General features: G+C 52.8%; 2 protein-coding genes across 2 annotated transcripts in view; one reads left to right on the top strand and one right to left on the bottom strand.

The window, feature by feature from the left end:
* The window catches only part of LOC135235081 (prolow-density lipoprotein receptor-related protein 1-like), a 136776-nt gene that overhangs the window by 26793 nt on the left and 90056 nt on the right, over positions 1-19927 (bottom strand). Inside the window, exons 41-58 of the mRNA XM_064300278.1 lie at positions 19832-19927; positions 18877-19251; positions 12893-13082; positions 11752-11956; positions 10791-10983; positions 9419-9544; positions 8871-8999; positions 8301-8420; positions 7660-7773; positions 7415-7564; positions 6602-6724; positions 5843-5959; positions 4827-4955; positions 3719-3905; positions 2438-2450; positions 1551-1661; positions 780-1005; positions 191-276 (exon numbers count right to left, since the gene is read on the bottom strand). The exon at positions 19832-19927 is cut by the window's right edge and continues 29 nt beyond it. Coding sequence (XP_064156348.1) covers positions 191-276; positions 780-1005; positions 1551-1661; positions 2438-2450; positions 3719-3905; positions 4827-4955; positions 5843-5959; positions 6602-6724; positions 7415-7564; positions 7660-7773; positions 8301-8420; positions 8871-8999; positions 9419-9544; positions 10791-10983; positions 11752-11956; positions 12893-13082; positions 18877-19251; positions 19832-19927 — 2690 coding nt within the window. The remainder of the gene's footprint in view (positions 1-190; positions 277-779; positions 1006-1550; positions 1662-2437; positions 2451-3718; positions 3906-4826; positions 4956-5842; positions 5960-6601; positions 6725-7414; positions 7565-7659; positions 7774-8300; positions 8421-8870; positions 9000-9418; positions 9545-10790; positions 10984-11751; positions 11957-12892; positions 13083-18876; positions 19252-19831) is intronic.
* LOC135235025 (delta-type opioid receptor-like) lies at positions 16323-17669 on the top strand. Its single transcript, XM_064300223.1, has one exon. The coding sequence runs from the start codon at positions 16602-16604 to the stop codon at positions 17667-17669; it is 1068 nt and encodes a 355-aa protein (XP_064156293.1). The 5' UTR covers positions 16323-16601.

The raw sequence follows: 19927 nt of genomic DNA, 5'->3' as shown, positions 1-19927 counted from the left end.
CGGGGAATCAAACCTGCGACCTTCATGTTACAAAACCAACTCCTTAGCCATTATACTACGCTTATCTATTGAAGGCCTTTAGGGCTGATCTCTTCAGTACTACACTGATCTCAATGACCCGGCCCGAAGGAGCCTGGAACGCAATCCTGCAGCCCCTCCTGGGCGGGCCCTGCTCCGCTGGGAACCGCACCTGCTTGATCAAGGTGTAGTTGGAGCCGTCCAGGTTCAGCTTCCTCAGGTAGTACCGGTTAGCAAATATGAGGAAGGCCTCCTCCTCTATGAGGGGGGGGAATAGGAGAGGGGGGGGGGGGGGAAGAGAAAAAGCGAGCGAGAGGGAAAGAGGAAGAGAGGAGGGGAGGAGGAGGGGAAAAAGAGAGAGAAAGTAGGAGCCATTAACCCCTTCGCACAAGCCCCCTAGTGGTCAGTACCATTCATTGCTCCTGCAACCATGAGTGGAAACAGCAAACTCCATGTTCTAGCTTTATTAGTAGACAATACACTACAACAATGCAAAATAAAGAATTTCTAAGTGCCACCATTGTCGCGTGGGTCGTTCATTTAACAAGCACCCCCCCTCCGTGTAATCTCTTCTGCACCTATACCCCCCTCCCAGGATGACACACCATAGTGTCCATTTGGGAGTTCATAAAAATATTCTTTCACCACCAAAGATTTGTATTCTGTCATAGCAACAAGATATATAGATGTTAGGGTCATTGGGGCGGGGTCTTACTGGAGGTGGATTTGCAGGTGTTGGGGTCATTGGGGCGGGGTCTTACCGGAGGTGGATTTGCAGGTGTTGGGGTCGTCGGGGCGGGGTTGGTAGCCATCCACACACAGGCAGTGGAAGCTGCCGTAGCTGTTGATGCAGCGCTGGGTGCAGGGGTACGTGGTCTTGCACTCGTCGATGTCCACACATGTCTTCCCATCATCCTTCAGGTGGAAGCCAGGCCGACACCTGCACTGCAGGGGCCAAAGCAGACAGATCTGTCCCTCAGATGGGTTCTGTGGTGTGGGGATGGCTGGTTTAAGCAGCCACACCTGCCCTGGGTCAAGCTAATTAGACCTGGCCAATTGGAATTGGTATAAAATAGATAGTTGGCCAGGCTATTGGACCCAGGAACAGGAGTGGCTGCACCTGTGGCGGTTAGAGGTAATCACTGGCACAGGTTATGCCATTCCCACTCACACGGGGAGAGCTCTGTCATGCGGTTTTAACATCTGCTCCTCGGCTATAACATCTTGCCGCACCTGTGAAATAAAGCTGGACTGTTGGACACATCTTCCCTGTCTTCTGGCTGGAGCCACCAAGGAAACCACTTCGGTGGCCTGTGGCAGGCGTGTTTGCCACAGGTTCTAACCCCACATCCTCCCACGAATGGAGGTTAAACGCACACCGTTCGGAAAGCAGGCCCAGGCCCGGGCCCAGCCACAACGGTCAGGGACCCAGAACCCACACCCTGCTGCAGATGGGACCCACCCGGAATCGCCACCAACCTTGGCGACCTTGAGTCCCGCAGAGCGGAGCACCGCTCAGCTTGCGTTCAGACCTCGTTGACGAGCGTTGAGCTCGCGGAGCCGTCGCGCAGTCGTCGTTCGGTGCCAGCACGTTCGTCAGCACTTCCGTTCTTGCACATGTCGCCGAGTCTGCACTTCTCCTGCTGAGGAGAAGATGAGCACGCATCAAGCGGGCGGGCGGAGCCTAACTCACTATGCGGCACTATGCTTCCTGCATTAATGGCAGACACTGTTCACCCGCCTCCACTTCACAAAGGCCAGAGTCCTTCACAACACACATGAGCATGAGCACAATAGTAAACTAACGTGAGGCATATGTAGTTTTTAAAGCAGGAGGGATGAGTGGAACAGAGGTGGAGAGAGGAGAGGAGTAACGAGGTGTGGGAGAGGGAGGGGGAGTAACAGAGTGTGGAGAGGATGATGTGCAGTAACGGAGGTGTGAGAGAGGCATTGACTGAGTAACAGAGTGCTCGTAAGAGGGATGGTAAGGAAATGCGTAACAGAGGTGTGGAGAGAGGGATGAGTGGAGTAACAGAGGTGTGGAGAGAGGGATGAGTGGAGTAACAGAGGTTGAGCAGGAGAGTAAATGGAGAGGGATAGAGTGTGTGAGAGAGGATAGAGAACAGTGGAGAGTGGGTAGATGGGAGAGGAGGAACAAGGTGTGGAGAGGATGATGGAGTAAGGTGTGAGATAGGAGTAACGAGGTGGAGGTAGTGCAGAACGATGTTGGAGATTGGGTACAGGGGAGGATAGGGGTACAGTGGGAGGTGGTGCGTACGAGGGGAAGAGAGGGCTCAGAAAGGGGAAGGAGCAGTAACGGGGGAGAGGTATGGAGTACAGGTGGAGTGAGGTGTGCGACGGTGGGGAAGGGGCCGTAACGTGGAGAGGGGTCGCTACGGGTGGAGAGAGGTTGCAGTACGGTGGAAGGGTCGCTAGGTGGAGAGGTGGCAGTAAGGGGGGAGGGCTCAGAGGGGAAGGGTGGCATAACGGGGAGGGCTACAGTGGAGAGGGTGTCATAACGGTGGAGGAGAGTCAGTACAAGTGTGGGGATAGTGAACAGAGGTGGAGAGGGAGGCAGAGAGGGGTGGGGAAAGGGAGAGGGGTGTGAGGAACGGGGGTGGGGCGGGGGTGGCCGGGGCTCTCACCAGACTCGGTGCAGTGGGGGTTTTGGGGCCGTCAGAACGCGTCGGCACGTCGCAAATCGACGGCACGCCAGTCCTTGGACAGGAGGCGCGGCCGGGCAAGGGAATTCCCGGGGCGGAGGTGGGGTACTCGCGGGGGGCGGGGGGGGGGGGTACAGGGGCACAGGATTACACAGTCTCCACACTTTCCATACCCCATTGGACATAAACATACACATCAGTGAGCACCATAATGTTTGGGACAAAGTCATATTTTTCTTTTCTTGATTTAGCTTGTATTGATGTATTTAGCTTGTATTGATGTATTCCATAATTTCACATTTGTGATCAAACTATTTACATGTGGTTGAAGTGCAGATTCTCAGCTTTTATCAAAGGGTTTTTTTTAAATACATTTTGCTCTCACCATGTAACAGCACTTTTAATAAATAGTCCCCCAATTTCAGGGCACCATAATGTTTGGGACAAATGGCTTCACTGGTGTTTCTGATTAGTCAGGTGTGTTCACAGTTGCTTCTTCACTGCAAGTATAAGAGAGCTTTCAGTATCTAGTCTTGATTCTAGCCTTTTGATTTCCATTGGAGACCGCCTTGGTGTTTGTAAGCATGAGGACTACGGCTGTGCCAATGAAAGTAAAGGAAGCCACAATGAGGCTGAGAAATAAGAAAAAACAGAAACATAGGCAAAACCAAAGGCATACCAAAATCGATCGTTCGGAACATCATCAAGAAGAAGGGAGCACTGGTGAGCTCAGTAATCGCAAAGGCCCTAGTAGGCTAAGGAAGACCTCTACGGATATAATTCTCACTACTCGCTCTTGTGTATTTAAAAAACGTAATACTGATGTCAATAGAGAACAATGAAAACTTCGTAAAACAAAAAACATTTATTGTCAACCGATTTCCGTAGCCACCTATGTGCAAAGTTTCATCCAAATCAAAGCACAATATTTGGCTGTTGCGGACAGGCAGACACACACACAAGCGATCGCAATACCCTGTCTTACATGAGCCTATTACTCCTGTATGGGTATAACAAAAAAACTCCAAAAAGTGAACTATCCATTTAAGGGCAGGACTAATACAAACAACAACAACCCCCCCCCCCCCCCGAAACACTCACCGCACTCCAGAGATTCATCGGAGCCGTCCGTGCAGTCGACGTCGTGGTCGCACACGAAATGCTTGGGTATGCAGAGTCTGTTCTGGCACATGAACTCATTCTCCCCGCAGGTGTTGTTAAACACTGAAAGAAACAGACGGACAGAGAGATCAGTCCCCGCATCAGTCACGCTGGCCTTCGGGGAGGAAACACAGCTTTCGCTGTTTTAAATGGTAGTGATGACATCTACAGCCTACCATGCTGTAAACCGGGGGTCACCAAATGTTTTCAGGACCCCCCCTTAAATGACCACCCCCTAGCTGGGGATCCTGCCACTCGAAAAACAGGTTTCCTGGATACACCTTTAGGCGTACCCAACAAGAGGCAATAATCCAGAGGTCATGTGACAAGATAAAGGATATTGACTCATACCTACATTGTGATCTCAATGGAGGGAGCAGTGTTTTGACGGGGCCTGTGTTTGGGGGAGCAGTGTTTTGGCGGGGGCTGTGTTTGGGGGAGCAGTGTTTTAGCGGGGCGGTTGGCGTGTTTGGGGGAGCAGTGTTTTGGCGGGCTGTGTTTGGGGAGCAGTGTGTTTGGGGAGCAGTGTTTTGGCGGGCTGTGTTTGGGGAGCAGTGTTTTGGGGGGCGTGTTTGGGGGAGCAGTGTTTTGGCGGAGGCTGTGTTTGGGGGAACAGTGTTTTGGCAGGGGCTGGTTGTTTTGGGGGAGCAGTGTTTGGGGGCAGTGTTTTGGGGGAGCAGTGTTTGGGGGAGCAGTGTTTTGGGGGGGCTGTTTGGGGGAGCAGTGTTTTGGGGAGCAGTGTTTTGGGGAGCAGTGTTTTGCGGGGGCTGTGTTTGGGGGAGCAGTGTTTGCGGGGGCTGTGTTTGGGGAGCAGTGTTTTGGCGGAGCGTGTTTGGGGGAGCAGTGTTTTGGCGGGGGCTGTGTTTTGGGGAGCAGTGTTTTGGCGGGGGCTGTGTTTGGGGGAGCAGTGTTTTAGCGGGGGGCTGTGTTTGGGGGGGCTGTGTTTTGGGGGAGGAGTGTAAAAACAGGGCGTGTCCCGCTCACCACACCCAGCCTTGATGCTCTCGTCCGCCCCGCCGGGGCAGTCCTTGTCCCCGTCGCACTTCCAGCGGTGCGGGATGCACATGTGGGAATCGGGACAGTGGAAGGCCTCGGGGCTGCAGGTCTTGGTCTCTGTCGGGAGGGCGAGAGAGGGACGAACACAGTGAAACCGGCTCCCTCCACTCGGCCATTTCACTGCTACCAGCCGGCTGACCAAACGCGCCACGAACGGGTCAGAACCTCCCACATTCAACGCGGGAAACGGCCAATCCAAGAAGTCCGCTGACATTAAAGACATGAATTCTGTTGAGTGTGTGCTGTGTTTCAAATCAAATCGGTCAGTAGCTAGAAAAGCTTGTGCTGGATTCAAAGTTGTCTTTTCAACTAAAATTGGTTAGATGGTTTTCACTGAAAGAACAGAATGAATGCCTACCTCCGAAAGAGGTCACTCAGACAAATCTACTCATTTCACCCCTTTCAGTGACAGTTGTGTTCTTGTTATGCCTGGTCAGTTACTGGTGACAGAGGTGTTATTAGTGCCAGTGCAGGTACTAATTTAACTGAAATTACTGGTGTCAGCTTTGTTACTGATGTCAGTGGTGTTACTGGTGTCAGTTCTGTTACTGATGTCAGTGGTGTTACTGGTGTCAGTTCTGTTACTTATGTCAGTGCTGTTACTGGTGTCAGTAGTGTTATTATTGTCAGTACTGTTTTTAGTGTCAGTGGTGTAATTAGTGTCAGTGGTATTATTGGCACCAGTGCTGTTACTGGTGTCAGTAATGTTATTAGTGTCAGTGGTATTATTAGCATCAGTGCTGTCACTGGTTTCAGTGGTGTTATTAGTGTCAGCGGTGTAATTAGTGTCAGTGGTATTATTAGCATCAGTGCTGTTACTGGTGTCAGTAGTGTTATTAGCATCAGTGCTGTTACTGGTGTCAGTAGTGTTATTAGCATCAGTGCTGTTACTGGTGTCAGTAGTGTTGTTAGTGTCAGTGGTGTGAGGGCGGTGGCACACTCACTGCATCTGCTGTCCTCGTCTGTGCCGTCCCCGCAGTCGTCCGCTCCGTCACACACCCAGCGGTTAGAGATGCAGCGGTGGTTCCCGCACTCAAACTGCGCGGAGGTGCAGAACTTATCTGGAGAGAGAGGTTCAGAAAAACCCAGAGGATTAGCAGACAGAGGGACAGCCAGTTTTGTCTTTCAGATAGGACCAGACCTCACAGCTCTGGTGCATGGGTTATAACCCACATCATCCTGAAAGCAGGCCCAAATTCCCAACTCCGGTGTTTGGGGGAGCAGTGTCTAGGGGAGCAGTGTTTAGAAGGAGCAGTGTTTAGGGGAGCAGTGTTTAGAAGGAGCAGTGTTTAGGGGAGCAGTGTTTAGAAGGAACAGTGTTTGGGGGAGCAGTGTTTAGAAGGAGCAGTATTTGGCGGAGCAGTGTTTAGAAGGAGCAGTATTTGGGGGAGCAGTGTTTAGGAGAAGCAGTGTTTAGGGGAGCAGTGTTTAGAAGGAACAGTGTTTGGGGGAGCAGTGTTTAGAAGGAGCAGTGTTTAGGGGAGCAGTATTTGGGGGAGCAGTGTTTAAAAGAACAGTGTTTGGGGGAACAGTGTTTAGAAGCAGCAATGTTTAGGAGAAGCAGTGTTTAGGGGGAGCAGTGTCTAGGAGGGGAAGTGTTTGGGAGAAGCAGTGTTTGGGGGAGCAGTGTTTGGAGAACAGTAAAGGAGCAGAGAATGGACATATGCTATGAGGGCCGGGGTCCAGCAGGGGGCTCCACTGACCGCAGTGAGTCTCGTCGGCGCCGTCCTCGCAGTCGTTCTCCTTGTCGCAGGTCCAGCTCATGGGGATGCAGCGGCCGCTGGGGCAGGCAAAGAAGTTCACCGGACACTTGGTCTTCTTCTTCTCTGTTTGGAGAAAAACGTGGAGACAAACAGTTCAGAATGTGTGTCTGTGCGTGCGCATATATATATGTGTGTGTATATATGTGTCACCTGTTGTGTTGTGTGTGTGTATATGTATGAGTCCATGTGTGTAGTCTATGTGTGTGTGTCAATGTGTGCGTGTAGTGTGCATAGTGTGTCTTTATTGTGTGTGTGTGTGTGTGTGTGTGTGTGTGTGCGTGCAGAGTGTGTGCACATGTGTTTGGTGGGTGTACATGTGTGCATGTAGTGTGTATAGTGCGTTCGTGAAGTGTGTATAATGTATTTGTGAACTGTGTTAAGTGTGCTTTTGAACTATGTACAGAGTGTTTGTGTAGTGTGTACAGTATTCGTGTAGTGTGTTTGTGTAGTGTGTGAGTAGTATGTATAGAGCGTCTGTGTAGTGTGTACAGTGTGTTTGTGTAGTGTGTGTGAAGTGTGTATAGTGTGTTTCTGTAGTGGGCCAGATTACATTACATTACATTACATTACATTACAGGCATTTAGCAGATGCTCTTATCCAGAGCGACGTACAACAAAACAGATAGTAGTGTTGCAGTGTTTCAGTAGTGTGTTTGTGTAGTGTGTATAGTGTGTGTATAGTGTGTGTGTGTATAGTGTGTTTGTGTATTGTGTTTGTGTAGAGTGTGTGTGTGTACACAGATGCTCGGTCACCTGGGCAGTTCATCTCATCAGAGTAGTCCCCACAGTCGTTGGAGCCATCACAAACCCAGGCAGGAGCGTAGCATAGTGAGGTCATCTCGCATTTCTGAAAGGTCACGCCCTTTACCCCGAGCCGGAAGTAACTGGAGCAGTCGGTGGCAGCTACACCAGAGCACAGACAGCAAAAGCCACATCAGCAAGGCCAATCAACCGCACACGCATAATCACCGACTCCCCCTCTGGCTTGGAAGACTTACTGCAGTTCATCTCGTCCGATGCGTCACTGCAGTCCACCACCTGGTTGCAGCGGCTGGAGTTGGTGATGCAGCCCCCATCCTTGCACTGGAACTCCTCCGCTTTGCACAGAGTTACTGCAAAACCCACCATCCAACAATTACACTGCAGCCACTGAACACACACACCATCACAATTACACTGCAGCCACTGAACACACACACTATCACAATTACACTGTAGCCACTGAACACACACATTATCACAATTACACTGCAGCCACTGAACACACACATTATCACAATTACACTGCAGCCACTGAACACATACATTATCACAATTACACTGCAGCCACTGAACACATACATTATCACAATTACACTGCAGCCACTGAACACACACACTATCATAATTACACTGTAGCCACTGAACACAAACACCATCATAATGACACTATCACTACCATAAAGTGTGCAGAAACATCAATATAACCTGTCAGAGAAGAAAACCATGGAAACACACACACACACACACACACTCATGTGCACAACAAAACGAGCAGACGGTACAACGACTAATCCACACACTGATTTAGGCTTTACACTAACAAGACCGTGCGCATGCTGGACAGAGTTGCGTGTAATATGGGGCCTCTCTCTCTCACCATTGCAGGGCACTTCGTCCGAGTTGTCCCCACAGTCGTCCACCCGGTTGCACCAGTAGCTGTGGCCGATGCAGCGGCCATTGTTGCAGCGCCTGAATCCGCTCTTGCACATTCGATTGGCTGAAAAAAGAGCAAGGGGCGGGGCAGAGGGCGGGGTCAACAGAGGACTACTGTCTACTGGCCAAGAGCAGGTAGCAATAAAAAACTGAAAAAGAAGCCCCCCTCTCTACACACACACACACACGCACACACACACACACATAAATGCATGCATACACACTTGCACACTCCCATGCACGTACCACACACACACATATGTGCATACACAAACACACACATACACAGACACACACACGTATATGCATGCATACACACTTGCAGCACACACACTCGCACACTCCCACGCACGTACCACAACCAGACACACACACATACGTACATACACAAACACACACATACACAGACACACACATACACCCAGACACACATACACACACACCCAGGTAAACACCCAGCCATATGCAAGCACGCACACACACACACACACACACACACACCCAGGTGACTCACCGCAGTAGGACTGCTTCTCGTCTGATTTGTCCTTGCAGTGCGCCATGCCGTCACAGGTAAGGCTGTAGTTGATGCAGTCACCGTTCCCGCACTCAAACTCTTCCACACTGCTGCAGGAAGAGTTCCGAGCTGGTGGGTGGGGGGGGGGAGGGGGTGTTAACACTGACTTGCTATTGAACCATGACCCAGTGTCCATTGGTATGATTAGAATTTTTTTTCTCACAATCACTACTGAAAACTGAAAGCAATGGAGTTCCACAACCTACTCTTCAGTGTTTTTAAAAAATGTAGTTTTTTTCTTCACAAGAAAACTACAAAAATGGTCTCTTCATTTTCAAATCCTGGCTGCTCCCTGCACCTTCCTTTATCAATTCTGGCTCTTATTAGCTGAGCTGTGCAGTCTCTGCAGGGCAGAAGTGCGCGTCACAGAGTCGCTGCAGGGTAGAAACTTTAACAGGACGAGCCACCCAGCAGCACCCACACTGGGGGGGGGAGGGGGGGGGGGGCAATGGCTATCCCCCCCCCAGAAGTCCTCAGCCCCCGCTCACCTGTGCAGGTGTTGTCCTCCATCAGCTTGCGATCGCCGCGGCACAAGCAGTTGACCCGCCCCTCAGAGGTCAGGAGGCAGAGGTCCTGGCACCCTCCGTTGTTCACTCTGCAGGGGGAGAATTCGCCTATGGGGGGGGGGAGGATTCTACAGTCAGCACCGCGAGCCCCCCAGCACCACCGAAAATCCACACCGCACTACCACACTACCTGCACTCTGAGAAAGAGGCCTAGAGGCCACCGTGTGTGTGTATGCAGGCACGTATGTGTACAGTATGTGCGTGTGCGTGTGTGTGTATGCAGGCATGTATGTGTACAGTATGTGCGTGTGCGTGTGTGTGTATGCAGGCATGTATGTGTACAGTATGTGCGTGTGCGTGTGTGTGTATGCAGGCATGTATGTGTACAGTATGTGCGTGTGCGTGTGTGTGTATGCAGGCATGTATGTGTACAGTATGTGCGTGTGCGTGTGTGTGTATGCAGGCATGTATGTGTACAGTATGTGCGTGTGCGTGTGTGTGTATGCAGGCATGTATGTGTACAGTATGTGCGTGTGCGTGTGTGTGTATGCAGGCATGTATGTGTACAGTATGTGCGTGTGCGTGTGTGTGTATGCAGGCATGTATGTGTACAGTATGTGCGTGTGCGTGTGTGTGTATGCAGGCATGTATGTGTACAGTATGTGCGTGTGCGTGTTTAAACCGATTATCATTAATACCTGCAATTTCACAGACTACACCTCAGAGCCAAAACATATACAATGAGCGCTGGGTTTTGGGTGACTTTTTCCCAATATGAGACTGTCAATATTTAGATTCTAGGATGCAAGCTGAATGTGATTTCTGGTTCAAACCCCTTAAAGACAGCTGGGTGTCCATTTCTGTGTGTGATTTCCTGTTAAAACCCCTTACAGGTGGCTGGGTGTCCATTTCTGTGTGTGATTTCCTGTTAAAACCCCTTAAAATGGCTGGGTGTCCATTTCTGTGTGTGATTTCCTGTTAAAACCCCTTAAAATGGCTGGGTGTCCACTTCTGTGTGTGATTCCCTGTTAAAACCCCTTAAAATGGCTGGGTGTCCATTTCTGTGTGTGATTTCCTGTTAAAACCCCTTAAAATGGCTGGGTGTCCACTTCTGTGTGTGATTTCCTGTTAAAACCCCTTAAAATGGCTGGGTGTCCATTTCTGTGTGAGATTTCCTGTTAAAAGCCCTTAAAATGGCATTTTTGTTCCAGTCTATACTCTCAATGGGTAAATTACACCTCAGTCATTTAAACGTTTCATCATTTTGTTTTTATAAAATCACACACACTGTACCACCCAGCTTCGCCCCTCCCCCTGCCACCCGAGTCTCCCCGCCTCATCCAATCAGACTCACAGCTGTTGGTGTCGTTGGCCACGGCGATGATGCCCATTGGCTGCTGGGGGATGTCAGCACGCAGGACCTTCATTTCGCTGCCCACATATTTGTCGGAGCGGAGGACGGCTCGCCTGACCCAGTCCGTCCAGAAGATGTAGTCTCCGTACACCGCCAGGCCAAACGGATGCACCGGCTCGTTCTTCAGCACCACCTGCAGGGGGCGCCAGGGGGCAAGCACATTCAGCTGTGGATACAGAGCTCACACACATTTAAATTTTTAAAAATTTGTATAGCGCTTTTAACAAAGGAGCTTTGTCACAAAGCAGCTTTACAGAGAACCGGCCCCCAAAGAGTAAGCCTAGGGCAACAGTGGCAAGGAAAAACTCCCTGACTGATAGCAGGAAGAAACCTTGAGCAGAACCGGACTCAGAGGGGGAACCCGTCTGCCGCGTTATGGAAATGCCTTACATGAAAACAGATAAATTATAATACATAAACAGCCAATCCAGTATTAATTAAGTCTAAGCAAAGGTGACTCCAGTGCATTGTGGGATACTCAAGCCAATGTAGTGTGCAGTGCTTGCATGCTACGATACTTCTTCGAATGTAGGATGACATCCTGGTATTTTGTGCATAATATTTCATTCGTGCTATTGTTTTGGACATGCTGTAAATGATGATATAGTACGTAGCACACAGTATGCAATTTTGGACGCAGCCATACACTCACACATGCACACACACACTCACTCATTCACACTCACACACACACACACAGGCGCACACACACACACACACACACACACAGAGGCGCGCACACACACACACACACGCACGCACACAGGCGCACACACACACACACACAGGCGCACACACACACACACACACACACAGGCGCACACACACACACACAGGCACACACACACACACACACACACACACACACACACACGCGCGCGCGCGCGCCGGGGTAACTCACGTAGCGGCGCGACCCGTCGTACTCGCAGCGCTCGATCTTGTCCAGCGTGGCGTCGGAGAAGTAGAGCTTCTCGGCGCGGTGGTCGATGGCCAGCCCGTTGGGCGTGCGGATGTCGTGCCCGATGATCACCAGCACGTTGGCGCCCGACAGCGACGCCCGCATGATGCTGGGGGACTGCTCGTTCCAGTTGGTCCAGAACATCAGGCTGGGGGGGGTGTGCGGAGGGGAGGGGGGCAGTTTAGAGCACAAATACCAGCAACACCCTGCACATACTCAGCCACACAGAGACCTGCAGAAACTCGAAATGCTACAGCAGGGGTCCTCAATCTCGTCCAGAATGGGCCGGTGTGGGTGAAGGCTTTTGGGCGACATAGCTCAGGAGGTAAGAGCGGTTGTCTGGCAGTCGGAGGGTTGCTGGTTCGATCCCCGCTCTGGGCTTGTTGAAGTGTCCCTGAGCAAGACACCTAACCCCTAACTGCTCTGGTGAATGAGAGGCATCAATTGTAAAGCGCTTTGGATAAAAGCGCTATATAAATGCAGTCCATTTACCATTGTCTCAACCAGGCAGTTACACACCTGATTCTACTAATTGAGGTCCTTGGCAAAGACTCCAGTGGTTGATTAGTAGACGGTGTGTTACTGCTTGGTTGGAATGAAAGCCTGCACCCACACTGGCCCATTGTGGATAAGATTGAGGACCCCTGTACTACACTATGCCACCTTCCAATTAATTCCAATGTCCACGTCCAATGAAAGACAGAGATACGAGTTTGATTGGTTTGGCTGTACTTCAACATAAAGTCAATGGTCCTTTTCAAGGTAGATTTTTTAAAAACATAGACGTAGACTTCATTTTCACAGCGCCTAAAACACCTCACAGCCACAGGAATCAGGATGTGAACGGGGCGCACTCTCACGTTAAAACTCACAGTTGTCCAACGTTTGCTGTTATGTTTATTAATCCGTGTATAACCTTTGTCTGTGTCACTCGCAATGAGCATTGAGCTGTAGGGAAAATTCCCATTTTATTTTGTATTTAATGAACAATAAAGTTTTCCATTCAATCCTGTTCTACGATGGCACGGTATTCCGGCGAGCGAGCGGAGTGCGGAAGGGCGGTCGAGGGCGCTCGCTCACTCACTCCTGGCACTCGTCGAGCACGAAGGCGCGCGGGTGGTCGTCGCCGGACATGGTGACCACGGTGTCGCGGTCGAAGGCGCCGCCGCGGCTCTGGTCCACCGTGTGGCGCGTGATGGTGGACGTGGTGTAGCTGGTCCAGTACAGGGCGTCCCAGGCACGGTGGTACGCCAGCCCCTCCACCGAACCCACGGCTGGGGCCAGAGACGGGAGAGAGAGAGGGAGGGGAGAGAGAGAGAGGGGCAGGGAGGGAGGGAGAGAGGGGAGAGAGAGAGGGGCAGGGAGGGGGGGAGGGAGAGAGGGAGAGAGAGAGGGGCAGGGAGGGAGGGAGGGAGAGACGGGAGAGAGAGAGGGAGAGATAGGGGCAGGGAGGGAGGGGAGAGAGGGGAGGGAGGAGGGGAGCGAGAGAGAGGGGCAGGGAAGGAGGGAGGGGAGAGGGGAGAGAGAGGGGCAGGGAGGGAGGGAGGGAGAGAGGGGAGATAGAGGGAGGAGGGAGGGAGAGAGGGAGAGAGAGGGGGAGGGAGGGAGGGGAGATAGAGAGAGAGAGGGGAAGAGAGAGAGCGATAGATCAGGGAAGAATGAGAGGGAGGGCAAGTGAGAGTGAGAATGATGGGGAGGGACAGAGAGGGAGAGATGGGGGAGAAAGAGGGGGAGAGAGTGAGAGAGGGAGGGAGGAGAGAGAATGTCATTGATCTGTTTTAGCACCACTGTATATCACTGTGTCAATAAGATAAACTTGAAATTGAGAGGCAAATTGCACAGAAGGACAGAGGGGAGGGGTGATGGAGAACGAGGAAAAGAGAGAGAGGCGGAGAGGAAGTGGGAGACAGGGGATAAGGAGGGCAGGAGCGGGAGAAAGAAACCAACAAAACTGCCCTCATATACCTATGGCACTATATAAAACTGCTAGTCATTTACACAACATGACCAAAGGTATCTGACACCCCTTGATCTGGGGCTGTTTTTCATGGTTTGGGCTGGGCCCCTTAGTTCCAGTGAAGGCAAATCTTAAAGCTACAGCATACAATCACATTCTAAATGATTCTGTGTTTCCCCTACAGTTTGGGGAGGGCCCTTTCCTGTTTCAGCATGACAATGCCCCCGGGCACACAGCACTGTCCATGTAGAAATGGTTTTGTCGAGAACGGTGTGGAAGAACTTGACTGGGCCAAACCTCAAACCCATCCAACACCTTCGGGACCAACAGTGAGCCAGGCCTAATCGCCCAATCAGTGCCCAAACTCACGAATGCTCTTCTGGCTGAATGGAAGCCAATCTTTCCAGCAATGATCCAACATCTAATATAAAGTCTCCCAGAAAAGTGGAGGTTGATATAGCAGAGAAGAGTGGGCCAACTCCACATTAATGCCCATAATTTTGAATGAGATGTTTGATGTCAGATGTCCACGTACTTTTGGCCATGTACTGTACCTACATCATCATATCCAACTGCCCCTCATATACCTACATCATCATATCAAACTGCCCCTCATATACCTACAGCACCATATCAAACTGCCCCTCATATACCTACATCATCATATCAAACTGCCCCTCATATACCTACATCATCATATCAACTGCCTCTCATATACCTACATCATCATATCAAACTGCCCCTCATATACCTACATCATCATATCAAACTGCCCCTCATACACCTACATCATCATATCAAACTGCCCCTCATATACCTACATCATCATATCAAACTGCCCCTCATATACCTACATCATCATATCAAACTGCCCCTCATATACCTACATCATCATATCAAACTGCCCCTCATATACCTACATCATCATATCAAACTGCCCCTCATATACCTACATCATCATATCAAACTGCCCCTCATATACCTACATCATATCAAACTGCCCCTCATACACCTACAGCATCATATCAAACTGCCCCTCATATACCTACAACATCATATCAAACTGCCCCGTACATATTCTGGTCATGACGCTACCATGATATAGCAACAGCACAACCATAAACAGCCTCCTGTAAAACGTATTTATGTAAATGTGAAGGCAGTGCGGTGTAGTGTGAAAGAGCAGTTGAGCATTTCTGTGAAAGAGAAGTTGAGCATTTCTGTGAAAGAGAAGTTGAGCATTTCTGTGAAAGAGAAGTTGAGCATTTCTGTGAAAGAGAATATTGAGCATTTCTGTGAAAGAGAAGTTGAGCATTTCTGTGAAAGAGGGGTTGAGCATTTCCGTGAAAGAGAAGTTGAGCATTTCTGTGACAGAGCAGTTGAGCATTTCTGTGAAAGAGGGGTTGAGCATTTCTGTGAAAGAGGCGCTCCATCCCGGACCTTCACGGCTCACTGCACGAGCACACCGACGGCGTCCCCCGGCAGACGCGCCTAAAAGCACACAGACCCGCCCCCTCTGGGGTTCGGACCAATCAGAACAGCGCGCCTCCAGAGAGGAGGAAACAGAAGCTCTGAGGCTAGGCTCGGCCTAAACAATCCCCCCCCTGCCTGCTGCTCCCCCTGTCCGCCTGCTGCTCCCCCTGTCCGCCTGCTGCTCCCCCTGTCCGCCTGCGTCCCCCCCCCCCCCCCACCCCACGGCGGCGCCGCTAAGAGGATTTTGTTTTTTTTCCGAGTTCCCGGTAAGGCGTCGCTTTTCGCCCGCCGCGAGAGGTTCCGCGGCGCCCTTTACGAGGCCTTCGCCCGCCCCCCCGTCTGCAGGCGGACGCTTTACGACCAGCGATCGCTCGGCCATAAAAAGCCGGCCACTCCACTCGCCTGTTTGCTCTCAGGTAAAAAGTCAATAACGACTTTTTTCAGACGTAAAAGTGGTGGGGAGAGAGCTGTGCCAGGGGTGCAGACACACACACGCACACACACACACACACACACACACACACATACACAGGACTAAACCATGAGGAAACTACAGGAAGGGGTAGAAAATTTAGGAAACGTGGAAGAGCGAGGTGGGCGTTCTGCTCCCGGGCCCCTGGATCCCGCCCGTAATTTAAAACCTTCCGGAACGTTCTCTCAAAATGGTGGAAATAAAGTGGGGAATACAGGAGGAAACACAGCTGACCCCTGCAAGAGAGCGACAGCGCAGACCCCCCTGCAGGGGCCGAGAGAGAGATAAATAAACCCATAATGAGGCGAAGGAGAGAGGGAGGGAGGGAGGAAGAACGAGCAGTCCTGGAAGCCATTTGAACAGGCGGCGATGAGGATCACCCAACCTGCGGACACTCAGCTTTGAGTAGAATCGACCGGGGCCTTAATGCGAAACGACCGGGCTCGGACCGCACCGCGGAGGATCGATACGACCGCAGCGCCAGGCTCTCCGCCCTCCCAGCGCACCCCAAAAAAACCGCCCGGGGGGGGCTTCCAGGTGAACCCCTTTACACGGACGCCGTCCCTCTGAGGAAAATCTGACTAAGGGCTAGAAGAGAGCATCGCAGTCAAAAAACGGGAACCAGCATGCCGGCTTGTGATTGGAGGGTCAATCCCAGGCTGACCTATCGGGTCAGGCGTTTGGCGATGAATGAGCCCTCCTGGGTATGAGCGCTCATTCTACGGGGAAGCTCGCCCGCGGCCAGAACCAGAGGAGGTGGGCGTGTCTCTGAGCAGCGGCTCCTCCCCTCTGTGACACCCTGAGCGCCACCTTCATCATCATCATCATCACCATCATCATCATCATCATCTTCATCACCCGCCGGTCAAGCAGACGGGAGCGGCGTCGGCCATGCCGGACGGGGGAGGCGGGGGGGACGGCGGGGGGGACGGGGCGTGGCGGACGCAGAGGGTGCTGGTGCCGGTGCTGGACGGGCTCATCATGCTGACGGGGGTGGTGGGACACAGCCTGGCGGTGCTGACGCTGGCGGGGCGGGGCCGGGGGCGGGGGCGGTGCCAGGGAGGGAGGAGGGAGGGAGGGGGAGGAGGAGGGGGGGCGCGGAGCCCCGCCCACGCCACCGACACCCTCCTCCTGGCGCTGAGCGCGGCCGACCTGCTGCAGCTGGCCTGCCTGCCGTTCCACACGGCCGCCATCGCGCTGGGCCGCTGGCCCTTCGGCCGCTTCCTGTGCAAGGCCGTCAGCTTCCTGGGCGTGGCCTGCTCCTCGGCCAGCGTCTTCACGCTCGCCGCCCTGGCGGTGGCCCGCTACCTGACGCTGGCGCACCCGGCCTGGGCGTACCGGCTGCGGGCGTGCCGGGCGGGCCGGCGCTGGCGGCTGCGGCTGGCGGCGGCGGCCCTCTGGGTGCCCGCCGCCGGTCTGGCGGCGCCGCAGTTCGCCGTGCGCACCGTGGGCCCCCCCTCCGCCGCGCCGCTCGCCTGCTTCGCCTTCCTGTCCGACGTGGGCCAGCTGGTCTACGGCGCCGGCCTCTTCCTCCTGGGCTTCGCCCTGCCGCTGCTCGTCATCGTCCTCACGTACGCCCGCATCTACCGCTTCCTGCGGCGGGCCGGGGCGCCCGGCCGCGCCCCGCAGCTGGAGCGCTACCAGAGGCGGGTGACGCGCACCTCCGCCCTGCTGGTGCTGGTGTTCACGCTCTGCTGGCTGCCCTCCTACGCCCTCATGTTCGGCCTGGCGGCGGGCCGCGCCCCGGCCTCCGCCCCCGCGCCCGCCTACCGCGCCTTCGCCGTGTTCGCCCGCCTGCTGGCGTCCTCCGCCGCCGTGGCCAACCCCGTCCTGTACGTCTTCGTGTCCCGCAAGTTCCGCCGGGACCTGGCGGCGCTCGGGCGGGGCTGTTGCCGCCGGCGCCGGGACACCGTTCGGCCCTTGGAGCCCGCGGAGGCGGGGGACGTCCCGCAGAGCTAGGGGAAGCGGGGCGGAGGGGGGGGGGGGCGCTGGGGGCCGCTGGGGGCCTCTACGGGCATGGACTCATGTCCTAATTTTCATGCAAAAATAAATGCATATAGATTTAGCACCCCCTAGTGGACAAAACCAGTGAACTGCTCTTTTTTTTTTTTTTTTAGCAATGTGACCCCGTGTCTTAAACAGTTTTTTTTTTTAACACAAGACCTGCACCCCTCACAGAGGGTGAAGGGTCAACACCTTTCATCTGATTGGACGGCCTGCTAACTCCGCCCGCTGCTCCGTTCGTCGGATATAAAAGCGGACGCTGGAGCCTTAAAGGCTGTGGCTCCTGATGCAGACCAGCGGCAGCTTCCAGAAACCTCCCAGCACCTCAGTTCCTGAGGTACATGTTTGTTTCCACCACTTACAAGCGACGGTTTATGTATTGTAGCATTGTATTTATTGTATTTATTAAGACTTGTCCGTGTTGTTTTATTATATAAATAAACAAATGTGAATGTTTATCCTGGACTGTTGAGTAAGAACATTATTTTCTTCTAGTTCATACTCCCCAGCTGAGTTAGATTTTTTGAAAAGAAATTTCCTTGGGACTTCAGAGTGGGACTTAATCTTTTAGACTTTTATCTTAAGTCGTATCTTAGTCTTACAGACAATCCTATTTCTATTACTTTTTTTTTGCAAAAGACTGCCAATGAAGTGAGACTCATTTTCAAGATTTGCCAATGGGGTGAGACTCATTTCACTTGAAAAAGCAAAAAAAGTAACTGAAAACAAACTCATATTTTTGACATGAGAGGAGGACAAATAAGACCTGAAGTCTCACTGCGAGACTAAAACTCGCTATGGCAGACTTCCCTGCAGCGAGCGGCGTGCTGAGAGGAAGAGAGGGATGAGAGAGAGGAGAGAGGAGAGAGAGGGAAGAGCGGGACGAGAGAGAGGAGAGAGGAGAGAGAGGAGAGAGAGGAGAGAGGAGAGAGAGGGAAGAGCGGATGAGGAGGGGAGAGGGAAGAGGGGTGAGAGAGGAGAGAGGAGAGAGAGGGAAGAGCGGGATGAGAGAGAGGAGAGAGGAGAAAGAGGGAAGAGCGGGATGAGAGAGAGGAGAGAGGAGAGAGAGAGGGAAGAGCGGGATGAGAGAGAGAGGAGAGAGGAGAGAGAGAGGGGGAAGAGAAAAGGACGGTGCGGGCTAGCCCTAGCCTGGCGCGCTCACTCTGCACCACGGTCTGCCGGTCGGAGCCGTCGTCGTTGATGCGCTGGATGTCGCCGAAGTGGATGTCGCTGAAGAAGATGCGGTTGGCGCCCTTCCCGCCGCCGCCGCGGTAGTCGAAGGCGAGGGCGATGACGTTCTTCATGTGCTCGGCGTCCTCGAAGGGCTTGACGGGCGCGTTGAGGTTGCGCTCGTCCGACAGGTGCACGCTCTTCAGGATGGTGCGCTCCGAGTAGAGCAGGTAGCCCTCGTAGCCGCGGCAGCCGCGCCCGTCCTCCGCCAGCGTGCCGTGCGCGCAGGCGCAGGTGCGCTGGCCGTCGCCGCGGTACAGGCACAGCTGCTCGCACCCGCCGTTGCCGTCCCGGCAGACGGTAGTTCCTTTTGGGGGGGAAGTGGGAAGCGCTGGTTAACCGGGTGCCTGAGCGGCGGTAAGACGAGGCCAGCAGGGGGCGCACTGCGGCCGTATCCCTGAGCTGCTTTAGTTGAGTATCACGCTACAGGAACCATGCTTGCTGTTAGCATTGTGAGTGAATGAGTGAATGTGAGCTTGTGTGAACACATGAGTGAATGAGAGCTTGTGTGAACATGTGAGTGAATGAGTGAATGTGAGCTTGTGTGAACATGTGAGTGAATGAGTGAATGTGAGCTTGTGTGAACAGGTGAGTGAATGGGTGAGTGCGTCAGTGTGAACATGTGAGTGAATGAGTGAATGTGAGCTTGTGTGAACATGTGAGTGAATGAGTGAATGTGAGCTTGTGTGAACGCGTGAGTGGGTTAGTGTGAACGCATGAGTGAATGAGTGAATGTGAGCTTATGTTAACGCGTGAGTGAATGAGTGAGTGTGAGATTGTGTGAAGACGTGAGTGAATGTGTGAGTGCGTTAGTGTGAACGCATGAGCGAATGAGTGAATATGAGCTTATGTGAATGAGTGAGTGTGAGCTTGTGTGAGGCGCTCACCCTGCTGCCTGGCTCGGTTGAACACCTTGATGTCCTTGAGCTGCACGCCGATGCCGGTCCTCAGCGTGATGCTGTCCGTGGCGTTGTCCTTGCTCC

The sequence above is a fragment of the Anguilla rostrata genome, chromosome 11 (genome assembly GCF_018555375.3).
Source record: "Anguilla rostrata isolate EN2019 chromosome 11, ASM1855537v3, whole genome shotgun sequence".
NCBI lineage: Eukaryota > Metazoa > Chordata > Actinopteri > Anguilliformes > Anguillidae > Anguilla > Anguilla rostrata.
Note: the sequence above shows the minus strand (reverse complement) of the source record. Positions and strands in the feature narration are given on the sequence as shown.